General features: G+C 40.7%; 1 protein-coding gene across 3 annotated transcripts in view; it reads right to left on the reverse strand.

The window, feature by feature from the left end:
• Positions 1-13,525, reverse strand: part of LOC107207149 (putative threonine dehydratase) — a 42,591-nt gene that overhangs the window by 20,618 nt on the left and 8,448 nt on the right. Inside the window, exons 1-3 of one of the 3 annotated variants that reach the window (XM_015633895.3) lie at positions 11,733-12,146; positions 7,074-7,100; positions 3,511-3,853 (exon numbers count right to left, since the gene is read on the reverse strand). In XM_015633895.3, the coding sequence (XP_015489381.1) occupies positions 3,511-3,853; positions 7,074-7,100; positions 11,733-11,866 (504 nt within the window). In that variant the 5' untranslated portion in view covers positions 11,867-12,146. Of the gene's footprint in view, positions 1-3,510; positions 3,854-7,073; positions 7,101-11,732; positions 12,147-12,308; positions 12,519-13,525 lie in introns of those variants that run through there. The other 2 variants (XM_015633899.3, XM_019007316.2) reach the window with 2 other exon arrangements.

Below are 13,525 nucleotides of genomic sequence, written 5' to 3' on the forward strand. Positions count from 1 at the left end.
ATTAGCAAGCACATTTCATGTGATGCAGTGTCCAATTGCATGATTTTAAAACATTTTTAACGGCTAATATTTGTTAAGTTTCATAATAAGACACTCCTAGCACACATCAACATACTAATTTCCTATTACCATATTCACTAAACCAAGAGTTTTACACAAGAGAACTTGTGAAACAGAGCTTCAGTAAGCCTGTGGGTGCCAGCTCCCCAGGCTTACTGCAGCTCTATTTCAGAATTGGCTCCATCTCCTCTATTGGCTGCCAAAGCAAATGAGGCCCTGGTGATTAAGGGGATCAAGTCCTCATTTAAGATAAGTCACAAAGTGAGACACATCCAAAAACAGCATGACAAAATATTTATCTCCAGCAGTATCTGGCTGTGTCACACATACAATGAATAGTGTACACACTAATATGTACTGACATGCTTTTCAGACTGCAGGACTTTCTAAGTGAATTCATATAAACTAAATATATCTGACACAGATACTTGCTGTAAAGTATACAGTTAAACTACATGTTTCAGGTGAACGTTTCAAGGCTTTTTAGTGGATTTCCCAGCATATGTTAAGTTCCTCACCCATAGGTGGGGCCAGATTCTCTATTTTGCTTCTGAAAATCCTGACATAAGAGCTTGCTGCTCCTTTGCAAATCTGGCAGCAGAAACTGAAACAATGGAAAGTGCTTAGCAGACTAATAGGATAATACTTTATATCCTAAACATCCTAATCTATGGAGAATGCCTATGCAAAATAGAACAAGAACACTATAAAAGAAATGTTACTAGTTCTTCATATACCATACTTGTTTTTATAGAGAATCTTGTATTCTAGAGTGAACAATCAGAAAAAAGATTTAAGGAGATGAATCCTGTGAATAATGAAGTTGCTAAGTCTCCTACATTTAAAACCGTGTCATCAAGTTACTCTTTACCACATAGATGGTGTACTTTAGATTGATATTTTTCTTTGAATCTGATATTCAGGATTTTAATTCTTTAGGTTATCCTTTTTGTCTTCCTTTAACTGAGGATTTTTTCATATAGCCTAAATATAGCAATTACTTCTAACAAAGCAGGCATCAGTGCTATTTTCAGCTGAACTGCCCTGATGTGTGACCTACTAAGACTCATTGAACCAGCCTGTAAGATTTCCCTTTAGTCACTGTGATCTTATCTAAGGACTACAGATACCATGTCTAAGGTACAGCACACAGCACAGCCTCCCTCTGCCATCCACAAAGGTGACACAACACAGCCTTTACACAGCCCTCCATCAGTAGCCAAACCAGCTGTCCAGTTTGATGTCAGCTCCTAGTTTTCTTATGCTCACTACCTCTTTGCCATCTTTCACTCCTGGTGTCATATCTCAGCTCCAAGGCAAACTCCTGCCTAGGGAACCAGGATGCTCCACCTGTGGTTTCACCTGCAGATTAGGAATCACCCTGCAAAGTGTCTCTCCCTTCAATTAATTAAATGGATTATAGTCACACTCACTTTTTTTTTAGTCTAAACAAATGTCATTGAAAGTGGCTCTCACCTCTCAACAATGAGTTAAAATAAAGGTTTTCTGTGTTTTTCTTGACACAACTCTGCTTTTGAAACAATGCATGAAATGCACTGATGACTTCTGCAGGAACATTACTTTGAATAACAACAGTCATAGGCTATTTTCACACTAAAATACACAGGTTTTTATGTGGATATATGTTTTCCACCATTCTGATAATTTTAAAAGCACAGTTTATAAAAAAAGACTAGAGAAAGTGAGACTGTTCAGCTTGAAACAGTAAATGCAGAAAGGGGATACAACTAGGTTGCATAAATCTGCCAGGGACACCCAGAAGAAAGGAGATATTTAAATTGAGGGGTGTCATAGTTTAACCTCAGCTGGCAACTAAACACCATCCTACCACTTGCTCCTTTCCCTGCTCCTGTGCTCTGGGGGAGATGAGAATTGGAAGGGTAAAAGTGAGAAATCTCATGGGTTGGGATAAGAACAGTTAGTAAGAACAAATAAAAAATAAAATAATAACAACAACAACGTAATTAAAAGAAAAATAAGAGAAAGAGAGATAAACAAGACCCAAGGAAGACAGCTTATGCAATTGAAAACAATTGCTCACCACCAATTAGCTGATGACCAGCCAGGCCCTGAGCCACAGGCCCCCAGGCAACTTTCCCCCTAATATTTTTTGCTGAGCAAGGTGTCATATGGAACAGGATGTCCCTTTCACAATTCCAGCTGTGTCCCCTCCCAACTCCTTGTACATCCCCAGTCTTCTCACTGGTGGGATGGAGTGAGGAACAGAAAAGGCCTTGACTCTGTGTAAGAGCTGATCAGCAGTAACAAAAACATCTCTGTCTCATCAACAATATTTTCATCACAAATCCAAAACATAGCCCCATATCAGCTACTGTGAAGAAAATTAACTCTACCCTAGGCAAAACTTCCCTACATTCCAGCCAAATCTTTTTTGCCACCCTACAGCCCCAAACTGTCTTGTACCATGTCCTTTGACACAAGACACACTTCTTCAGTAATGTGCTACAAAAAGCACAGCTATCCTTTATTTTGGGAATGCCAGGCTAAAAAACCCACACTGGAAGTAGTTATGATGTCTCTGGATCAGCAGGCATCATATGGGAACAAGAACAACTTCTGCACTTTGAAGACCCAACCACTTCACTCCAGGGACTGTTAGCACCAAGCAGATTGCAAGGTTTTTACTCTGTTCATGCCAGAAAAACTATCCACAAGGATTCACTGAGAGCACAATTTGCTAGGAATTGCCATTTGGCAGAGACACTCCTTTCACCCACCAAAAGGAAAATAGATTACCAGAGAGCCAAGAGTAGACTGCTTGAAGAGCTCCCAACAGTAGAAACACTATAAAAATGCATAGAAATACAGTACAGCTTGCCACTGTACTTCTATTATGCTTTAGCAGACCTTGTGCATTGATGGGGATATCTCAGTCATTTCTACACCAATTGACATGTTTGTGTGTGTGTGTGTCTGTCTTAGCATCCTTACTTTGCTGAAGACATCTGTGGCAGAAATACCTGGTTACAGAACATATCCAGCCCTTCCTGGCTGACCTGACTGAAAGGGAAAATCTGTACCTTCAAACCCTCCAAATATGAGGGCTGGTTCCAAACCAGACCCTCCCACAAGAGTGCTCACCCCAAACACTGGTAGTCTGTCACCTCCACCTCAGGTTCCTTATAGCAGGAGTTCTTCACTGGTACCATAATACCACACTGCATTAAGTCTATGTCTAATGTGGTTTATCCTTTGTTTACAGGTCACTGCAGTCTTTGAGGATTTAGGTTAGTGTAAACAGATAGGAAGAAAATTATTATTGACAGTTAAATACAATTAATATGAACATGAGTCTTCTTACACAGAACTATCTGTGCAATTCACACAAACCTTTGCTTCTTTTCTGATCAACTTTCGTAAGGAAAAAGAAAAACATTGAGAGAATGCAAAACCATAAATATTTCCTACCATGCAGGGGGTTTTCTGAACACCACACTGGATTTTGAAGGCTGCTGCACTAATGTCTTCAAATCGAATCAGCTTGTTACAGCTTGTCAGGCTGGTCCTACTGCTTGGCTGAGGGATGCAGGAAAGGGCATCCCTAAGTAACTCCTCATTTCGGCTCACTATCTTCATTTCCCAGGTCTTCACATCCCCGTTGAGGTAATCCTCCTCCCCAAAATCCTTCAGTCTCTCGGGGTTGATAGAGGGTGGCTTCTGCCTAATTAGGCCATTTCTTACAGGCACATCCTTACAGCAGTGAAGATCACAGATTGCTGGCATATCTTGTTTCTTTATTTTATTGTCATCCCTGAAAACAAAAGAAACTGGTTAAATGGCTTGGATGATTAAAGGCTTGATATTTAGCATTTTAGAAGGATGCACATCTCAGTTGCTCTTTGCAGGCCTCGAGCAGGCAGAGTGAGTTACTACTCTGATATTACCTACCTGTAGGTGCACTGAAAGATTCTGTAACCTTCCAGCTGTTAGAAAAGCCATAAGCAACCCAACATGTGGGCAAACTGTGAAACTGTCCTACCCAAGAAAACACAAAATCTATAATCTGTATTGTCTGGACAGCCAGACCTTCCTTAGTACTCGGTATTCAACCAGCAACGATCCTGGTTCAGTGCTTCTAAAAATTTTGGAATAACTGGAATTGTATTTTCTGTATGCAATTCTATCTTTTTCAAAAAAGGCAAGTGGCTGCTGCAGACCACTCCCACAAACTATTAATAGCAGTAACAAATGCCACTACATTGTACACCAGAGGTCTGCTCTCTGCCCTTGCATACTTGCAGAGTGTACTCTTGACAGCCATCAACTGCCTCGTGATGGGAAGGAAATTGCTTTGATAAGGGATAACAATTATACCCTCCTACAAAGCTAAAGAATTAAGTCTTCTGATCTGTGGGTTAACATTTCATGGGTAAATACATGTGTAGATATGGCAGAAACTTGGTGGCACAAAAATTTCCATCCCCAAGAAACTTAGGAGACAGCACTGCTAGAAAAAATTGCTGGACTTGCTGCCTTCAACTGCCTGGCTCTATGGTCCATAGCATTCAGTTCACAAAGAATAATGTACTTTATTGCAGGACTTTGCAGTCCTATTAATAGATAAATGCAAAACTTCTAGGAATTCTTGGAATTTGGAGAGTATTATGGGGAAAAGGAGCATTAAGCAGAAGACCAGTGATTGGGAAAAGAGCTGATACCACCTCTGGTTTGTGGCTATGATTAGACAGATGGAATAAGCTCCTCTACATGACTTACTATTAATCTATTTGGTAGAAATGGTTTTCTAAAAGCAAACATGTTAAATTACACCAGACATTCCAGCATTATCTTCAACAAAAAATATTTACCTTTTTCCTAAAATAATTTGGGTCTAAGTTTTGCAGTTATTCATCAGCAGTGCTGGCTAAAGCACATTTTACAGCAGCAATCTGTAATATATCTGACCGTAATATGCTTTGCAGCAATTTCCAAAAGAATTTAAAAATATTTAGAAAGATCTGCTTTTGAGCAATTGCCCACTTTGGGCAGTATCATCCATTTCCTTAATGGTATCAATAATCTGTGCCAGTAGCTCTGGTTCCTATTACACTTCCAATTTTTCCACTGAGGAATTCACTTAACAATATGGGCAACATAAAATGTTTTATTATTAGAATTAAGTAATATACCAGTAGCATCATCAAACATTCTGTATATCTTCACTGGAGAAAATTTTTGTAGCAAGATGTTCTCTCTCCAAAATTAATGAGAATACTAACTTTCTAAGATAAATAAGGTTACATTTGTAACATTTTTATGTTGAAACTTGTAATGGAATGTATTTTCCCAATACTGTATCTTAAATTTGACAGAGCCTAACACCAGGCATTCTGCTTTCAAATTAAACAACTTACCAAGTAGCTCTGTTCTATACTTTTCTGCATCTCTGCTCCATCAGGGTTAGGCAGCTGGAACACTTCATAAAGATGTTAAGCTTCCAGTGTTAGTTTGAGTGCACATTAGTCTGCTTAAGGCAAAGCTGAGACCCAGATCAGACTGCCTCCCTGTGAACTTGTCACAGCACAGACCCCACAAACACAGCAGCAGCAGCAGCATCCAAGAGGCCACAGCACTGTTAGGGCTCATTCCACACCTCTCCCTTCTGAAAAAATCTTTTCCATATCACAGACTCCCATAACCACTCCAAAAGGAAGAACAGATATATCTTATTTCTGAACACTCTGTCTAAAATGTTTAGTAAGCATTAGCAATGAATTATGTTTCTTACCCTGGAAATGGGTTAAAGGGGTCTATGTAGGGTAAAAAAAAATAGGCAGATCAAAACTTTGTGAATTTGTGGGTCAAATTTTTTATTCAGCTGGCTTTGATATGGAATAACAATTCTCATTTTTCATTGCATCTGTTGCAATCAAAAAGCCTATAAAAACACCCAGCCAAAGATGACCGCCAGAAGTTTATTGATGAAGCATGATTCTGTGAGAAATTAGAAGTGCATGGTAATGCCTCACCACACTAGTACCATCAAATATTTGTATCTGCAATTAGAAAGACCAAAATGGTATATTAATTTTTTGCCCTAGTCCTAGGTTTTCCTTTTTTGGCAGAAAAAAAGGAGGGAAGTAAATCAGATTCTCAGTTCTTGATGTGCAGTAGCACTTTGATGACCAGTGAATATCTGCTCAGGACTCCAATGGAGACAACACCTTGTGACCATTGGAAAAGAGGAACAGAAATCAAATAGCTGTAACATATGTATAGTTTTTTCAGGCTTGAGCTAGGTTTAGAGCACATGTGAATTATTACCACCTCAATATTTCATATGAAAACTATCATACATTTGCATCTGAAAGGTCAGCAGCCTCTTCATCAAGGGATTATCATTCAATTGCATATATATGTATTTTATGTATTTATTTCAGAATACCTTTAATTCTTCTTCTTCTACACCCATGTTTCATTTACTTTAGAGAATGACATTTTCCCATACTGAGCCCACCTGGATGTGCCACAGACTATCCTAGAGCTCTCCCAAGATAAACAGTGGGCTGAAGTTTGATAAAGTATCACAAATGAACAAATAATGACCCTGTTGGATCAAAAGTATTTCTTGTCTCAAAAGCATTCCCCATGCCTGACAGAGATCTGTATGAATTTCTTTTACAGGAGCAGCCAAAGCAGGCAGCAAAGCATGCAAGTGCTCAAAAAAACCACAGCACGTGATTTCTCAAGCACAGTAACAAAATATAGCCCCTACTCCAGCAATCATGTCCACCAGAGGAAGATCTGAGCCAATATAAATACAAACCCCAGCACTATAAAGCACTGTTCCTTTCAAATGGAGCTTTTCCTTTTTTGGAGTTTGTCAAAAGTTTTCATTGAAAGGTCTGTTTATTTCCAGACATAAAACAAATACCCAGCTGGCAAGCTTTGTTACATGGTTATAAATTACAACATTTTACCTTTAAAGTTATTAGTAAAAGCAAACACGAAAATAGGGTTTATAAACCTACTTTTTCAAGAACAGCTGCTCAGCATAACTGGAAAAAAAAGAGAAGATCCATATGCAGGCATTCCATAAATAATTAAGGCATGGGAAAATATATAATTTTTTTAAGTAGATAGCTTTACATATTTTAAAATCAATGCAAAGACAGTGTGTACCAAAATGTACCCTACAATAATAAAAAGCAACAATCTGGAATGAATAATTTTTCTATTTCCAGTTTGGTTTTTTGAACATACTGATAATATTCATCAAGTTAAACAGCATTAGGGAAAAAAATTCAGAAATAATGACATTAACAAACTAAGAAAATAATAAAACCAGCAAAAATAATTTTGGGAAGATAAAAGGCAATGTTCGTACTACACCTAAAGACCAGAACTGTTGCCTTTGTCAGACAGAGAAGTGTCCAGGTGTGCAGTGATGGACAGTTACACGTCCCTGTTGTGAAGCACGTTCAGATTGCCTCCCTCAGGACCCAGAAAACAAACTAAACAGATTAAACTGATGCACTGGATGCCCCCAGCTTCTAAAACTAAAGGAGCAAAATCTGCAAAATCACACATGTCCAGAGAATAGCAAATTGTGCAAAACTAGCCACCATTCTGCCCAGCATAAATGTTAAAGGGAGATGGTATGAAAGAATCAGGTAGAAAATTTGAAATTTCCCTTTTTAGAGAAATTAATCAGCTCACAGACCTCATTGCCAGAGGACTCTATGAGGAACAACAACCTAAATGGGCTTCTAAAAAATTGCACAACTAAATGGAAGTAGTGACCAATACACACATCATTCAAGAATTAATCTGTGATTCAGGAAGCCCCTGAGCACTTGGCAAACTCCATGGAAGCATATAAGAGAAAATGTCTTAGGTGGCTTTTATTTTCCTCCCAGCTCTGTTACTGGCTAGCTCTAGAGAGAGGACACAGAGGAGGACTGCTCTTCGGCCTGACCAGTGCTGCTATTTTGATTGCAGATGTACCCAATGTCAGCAGCTGGCCCATTTGGCAGCTTTTACACTTTCAAAATGAGTCACAGCAGCATGTTTTGAGGCAGACATGAAGTTGGAATCATGGATATACATTCCCATGTATGGTTCACAGATGGAAATTCAGGTGTCACAAAAGGAAACTAATATTAATATAAGACTGAAAACTCTGCCTTTCTTTGTCATTTCTAGCTTTTGTCATCTGCATTCACAATTAAGAGGGACTGTTACAAAATGTGCAAGCATAAAAATTTTCTTAAGCAAGGATGTTTTTGATGTTTGATGTTCGTATATTTTCAAGCCTAATCAACAAGAAGGAAGATTTAATCCATGAAACAGCAGCTAACAAACTCCAAGTGATGTTCATGTGCTAGGAAAGCAAATTAGTTGTTGGTAGAATTGCCTCAGTAATGTTTAGGGCTTGACACACTTCAGTGATCTCAGACCTCATATGAGGTTAACAAAGCTTGGGGAAAAGGATGTACCACTGACAGTGGACACAAAAAATGCAGAATGTCCCAAGGACATTTGGTAGAGTTTCCAAGACAAAGGAGAAACTAACAAAGCCAACTCAGCAGCTGTGCTCCAATTAGCTCTGATGGGGTAAAAGGTAGTTCTGGCAGGGGCAGACTGTGACCACCAACCCAAGAAACCACTGACCCAAAAGAAGAGAAAGACTGAGCATGAGAACTAATTAGCATGAGGAACAAGAGAATCATCAACCCATAGAAGATAAAATACTAATTAATAAGAGAACTTGTAGCAAATGAAAGCTAATTCCTTTGCTTGTTATAATGCATAGATAGCGAAAAGCATTGATAGTTGGTGTGCTTGATTTGTGGAATCCACAGAGCACCCAGGCTTGTGCAGCTCTCAAGTATAATGAATGGCTCTCTCAGCATGTAATTATTGGCTTGTTGCACATCAGGTAAGGAATCTGATTATTGTGGACAACAACAGTATGGCACAAGTTCTGTGGAATGCTTCAGCATGTTTATAGGCCTGTGCCATGACAAAAAGTTCCAACTCCAATGCCCAGCTTGGGCTGAGCAGTCACAAAACGTTAAGCTTGAATAGCACTTGAAACTCATATGCATGTATTCTCTACGTGTAGATTTTAGTTTTGTCCTTTTTTAATGTTTTGGTTGTAGGGGTTTCTTAAGCTCATACCTATATGCTGCCATCATCTTCAGGCTCCCTGAAGACTTTCCTGGAGCACACTGACCAAGAGACACTGGTAAGATCCAGTTTTAGACATACTCGTCATTTGCTTTCAGGTAACTGGGCTCAGATCTTATGCCTGCAAGTTCAGAATACTTATTAAGGCAAAAGGTGACCCCTTTAAAGTCATTTCTGCCTCTCTCTTGAGCAGAGATGGGTCATGTACAGGGGGCAAGGCAGGGGGAGCAGCCTGCTGCAGGAAGCAGCCTGCTTGGTTTATGACTGCAATGTGACTGGGGCTGGGATCACCTCTTACAGGAGTGAGAAAGACGCAATCCCAGGATATGACAGAGAGGGCCCTTTCCCTCATCCAAATCCCTTTTACCCAGAACCTCTCTGGCTCCATTAATCCTTCTAATTCCATGTCCCAGAGCTGTCTCCTCTGACCCTTCTCACTGCCTGAGCCTCCCAGACCCCTCTGATACTTTCCTCATTTGTTGCAATCCCCTTTCCCAGTAGCTCCTAAACATTCCTGTTCCATCTCAACTCCTCTTCTACCTTTTTACCCATCCCCAAATACATCAAAATACTGCAATAGCAGCAATTCTTTAAAGCATCTCAGTAACTTGTGCAAGTGGGACTTTATGGAAGAAAAATGGTAGAAAAATAGAGGCTTGCTGAGATAAAAGTGTCAAGAAGGATCACAAGAAATGTCATCTTCACTACCAGGAATTCCGGGTTATGCACTCAACAGTGTCTGAGTGCCCTGCACACCACTACAGGGTGACAAGTAAACTCCTGCAGGTACAGGGAAGGAACACAAGATCTCTATTTGACAATAAATTTAAAACAGATCAAAGACAGCACTGCACTCTAAACATGACTGTCTTGAATTATCAGTATTTTGTGTAATACTAGTACTTGGAAATACCCATCCGAGACTGTACTGCTCAACTAGTGTCACATACAGGATGGAAATATAAAATGCATGTCTGACATTTATAACCCTAAACCCTATGCAAAGTGATTGTTCCTAAGTCACACAGGAATCACCAACACCTTCCCCTAAACAGAAAGACAAGTTCAGCAAATATTAGCTCAACTTTATTGACGGAAACTGGGACACAGACCCAGTGACTTGCCTAAGACTTCCGCAGGGCTATTTATCAGAGTGTCTTAAAGACAAAGAGATCAGGGCTTAGCAGCCATCCTCGATGGCAAAAGTGCAAGCACTGTGACCATCCAGCACAGATAGGTACATAATAACCAAGCCTTGAGACTGAGCAGGCCTTTATAAGGTCTGCACCAGCAGCACACACAAAGAAAGCTCAAGCTCATGGAGGAGAGAACCAAGCTGTATTATCACCTCTGATTATATCTCTCCTTACTTTTAATAAGTCAGATTTACCAGAGGCTGAGCCTGGCACTATATGTGCCTTCATCTGTGGCCTGATCTATTGCCATTCTCCTGTACACACTGTGCACATGTCATCGCTTACTGCTGCCAGTGACAACTGTGTGTCAGCTGCTGAAGAGAAAACACTAGAAAAAGCAATCTGAAAGCAAGAAGAATTCACAAGGCCATCCATCATGGAAATGCTGAAGCAGAGGTAACTAACTGTCCCTCAAACAGACCCACCCCTCTCAAAAGTTCTTTAAAGACATTTACAGCTGTGAATGTCAAATGATCACTATCCAACACTGCACAGAATCTGACAGCTAAAACTCTTCAAGCAATTTAACTTTTTCCTAAGTTGAAAGTACTCTGAGTCTACAGGTTTTCTGGTGACTAACACATCTCCATAATTCACTTCCAATTAGGATCGAATAACAACTCAAAATAGAGGAAAGAGTGATCCTGTGCTGAAAGGAAATTCACAGTGCACTGCAGAACAGGTCATACCACAGGTGACTTTGGGCAAGTCCTTTCTGCAGGCCTACTGAAACAATTTATGTCTTAAATGTGACAAGGAGATGCAGGAAATGAGAATTGCTCCTTGTTTGTACCACATCTGGCAAAACCAGAGCGTGATCTCAATAGTGGTGTCCAGATAATAAAACTGAGGGAGAAACAAACTATGGAAAAGGTTAAGAATGAGGTTGCACAACACCACCATGCCATGTGTGTGCACAGCTCATGCTACACAAGGACACTAGATGACTCTTAAATTCCATCTGCACCATCCAAGTCTGAAAACAGGAATTTAAGATCACCATAACAAAGACAACCACAGAGCTGTAATAACAGGATCTGACATGGGCTATCCCAAGATAAATTTTCAGCAGTCCATTGGCCTGTCCAGGGTTATTTCTGATACCGTACTCATGAAGAAATAAAAAAGCCGATCTCTGCAGGCTAAAAATACTAAAATCTCCACCACTTCCAGTGGATAACTCCAAGAACAACTCACACCCACAGAACCCTGGGAGATCATGGAAAATTACAAAGTTTCCTGGATTTTTTTTTTTGGTTTGATATTTTTAAGAAAATAAGGAAAGGAAAAAGAAAGCATTACCTATACAGCACAGCGACTAAATAAACAACGAGGCGAAGCAAAACTCCAACTACGACACCATAAGGAGGCAGGAGGGGTCCAGGGGTTGTCATGTCCGTGGGCCTGGCCCTGGGTGGACCCCGAGGGCTGACCATGACCCCTGAGGGGGATAAAGGAGCACTCTAGCTCTAAGTCAGACAGCAATATTCTCCAACCTTTGCCAGAAAGGATCGTAGTCTTCGTCTTCCCTGTAGCGGTCCCTGGGACTTCTGTTTTTTAAGACTCTGAAGTAGATAAACTGGGCTGCAAAATTCATTGTAACTCCTGGTGCAAAGCAAAGCTGGGAGACGGCTGGCAGGGGACACACTTGCCTGTGAGAAGCGTCAGCCCTGCACTGCCTGGGTGGGAAATAGCAGGAGATGTGCTGTAAGCAGCTCTCAGCACTGGCTGGGGGGGAAGTGCCTTTGAAAGAGATGGCTGCTGCTATTTAAAGAGATTATTTCAGAGCCCAACCTGTCCTTGTCAATTTGAGTCAGGGCCTGGATTATGCTTGGGTGACGCTCTGTTAGCAGGACACTTGAAGCTTTAGATACTTACTGCTTAGCTGTGGAGCATGATCCCCACCAGCTGCAGGGCCCAGCACTGAGCAGCAGGGCTCTGGTGGCAGAGCAGGAAAGAGATGCCAGGTTTGGGGTGGCTGAGTCTCTGCAGGGATTCTTTAAGGCAGCACCAGGGGACACAGGTCCTCATGACTGAGGCACAGAGGAGACAGCTCTGCTTGTCTGGGTCTTCTCTTGGCACAAGTCCCTGGAGAAGAAAAATACAGGTATCTAGATCATAAAGAAAAGGCCATTAGGGGAGGGACTGCAGCAACAGTTAACTACATCTATATAGATATCTGTTATATCTATTTATATATATATATGGGGATTATATATCTATATAGAAATATATATGCATGTATATACATATATATAGAGATATATCTCTCTATATATACATATATAGAGAGAGATATAGATAGATGATATAGATTATATAGATGATATAAATTAGATATAGATATAGATAGATAGATAGATATAGAATCTCCATCTAAACCTGTCTCTCTTTGCCCTGAGAGAGCACTAGCAAAGGCAGAGTCACAGTTCCAGACACTGAATGGCTGTGCAGCAGGGATGGGCAGAGGTCCTTTTGTGGCACCTCTCCTCTCAAATATATTCCTGATGGAATGCAGTCTCCAGGCAGCCTAGAGATGAACCAGGTATCCATTTCCAGGTATCAGTAGTCCCTCAGTACCCTCTGATTTCTACTGAGAGCATACAGAGTCTTAATCTCCAAGACAGAGAACAGACATGTCATAGAATCTAACCCAAGCTGTGACCTAACTCTCCCCACAGGATATCATGAGAAACACTATAATCTGATTATATGGGAGAGTCAGAATAAATGATCAAACACTCTTCTGGGATCTCTGGAAAGTCTGAGCTGTGCTGGTGGAGCCTTCCACTGGTGTGGCAGGCAGGCCCACATTCTCCTGACTCCATCAGTACTGATGAAGCTCCAGATTCACCATTTTTTCCAGTTTCTCCTACACAAACCTCTTTTATTCTTCCTTTTCCAGGTGGTGGATGTGCAGGTTGTGATGGTGCCATGTGCTACAAGTGGCCACAGCCCAGCAGCATGCTGCTGCCAGGAGAGATGAGGAAAAATGCCCTCAGCTGCTGCCAGCACTTGCAGCCCTGTGGCCAAGTTATGTTCAGGCTAATGTCACTGGTGCCTTGAAGTGCAGAGGAAGGCAAGGGGAGTTTCTA

The sequence above is a fragment of the Parus major genome, chromosome 6 (genome assembly GCF_001522545.3).
Source record: "Parus major isolate Abel chromosome 6, Parus_major1.1, whole genome shotgun sequence".
NCBI classification, from domain to species: domain Eukaryota; kingdom Metazoa; phylum Chordata; class Aves; order Passeriformes; family Paridae; genus Parus; species Parus major.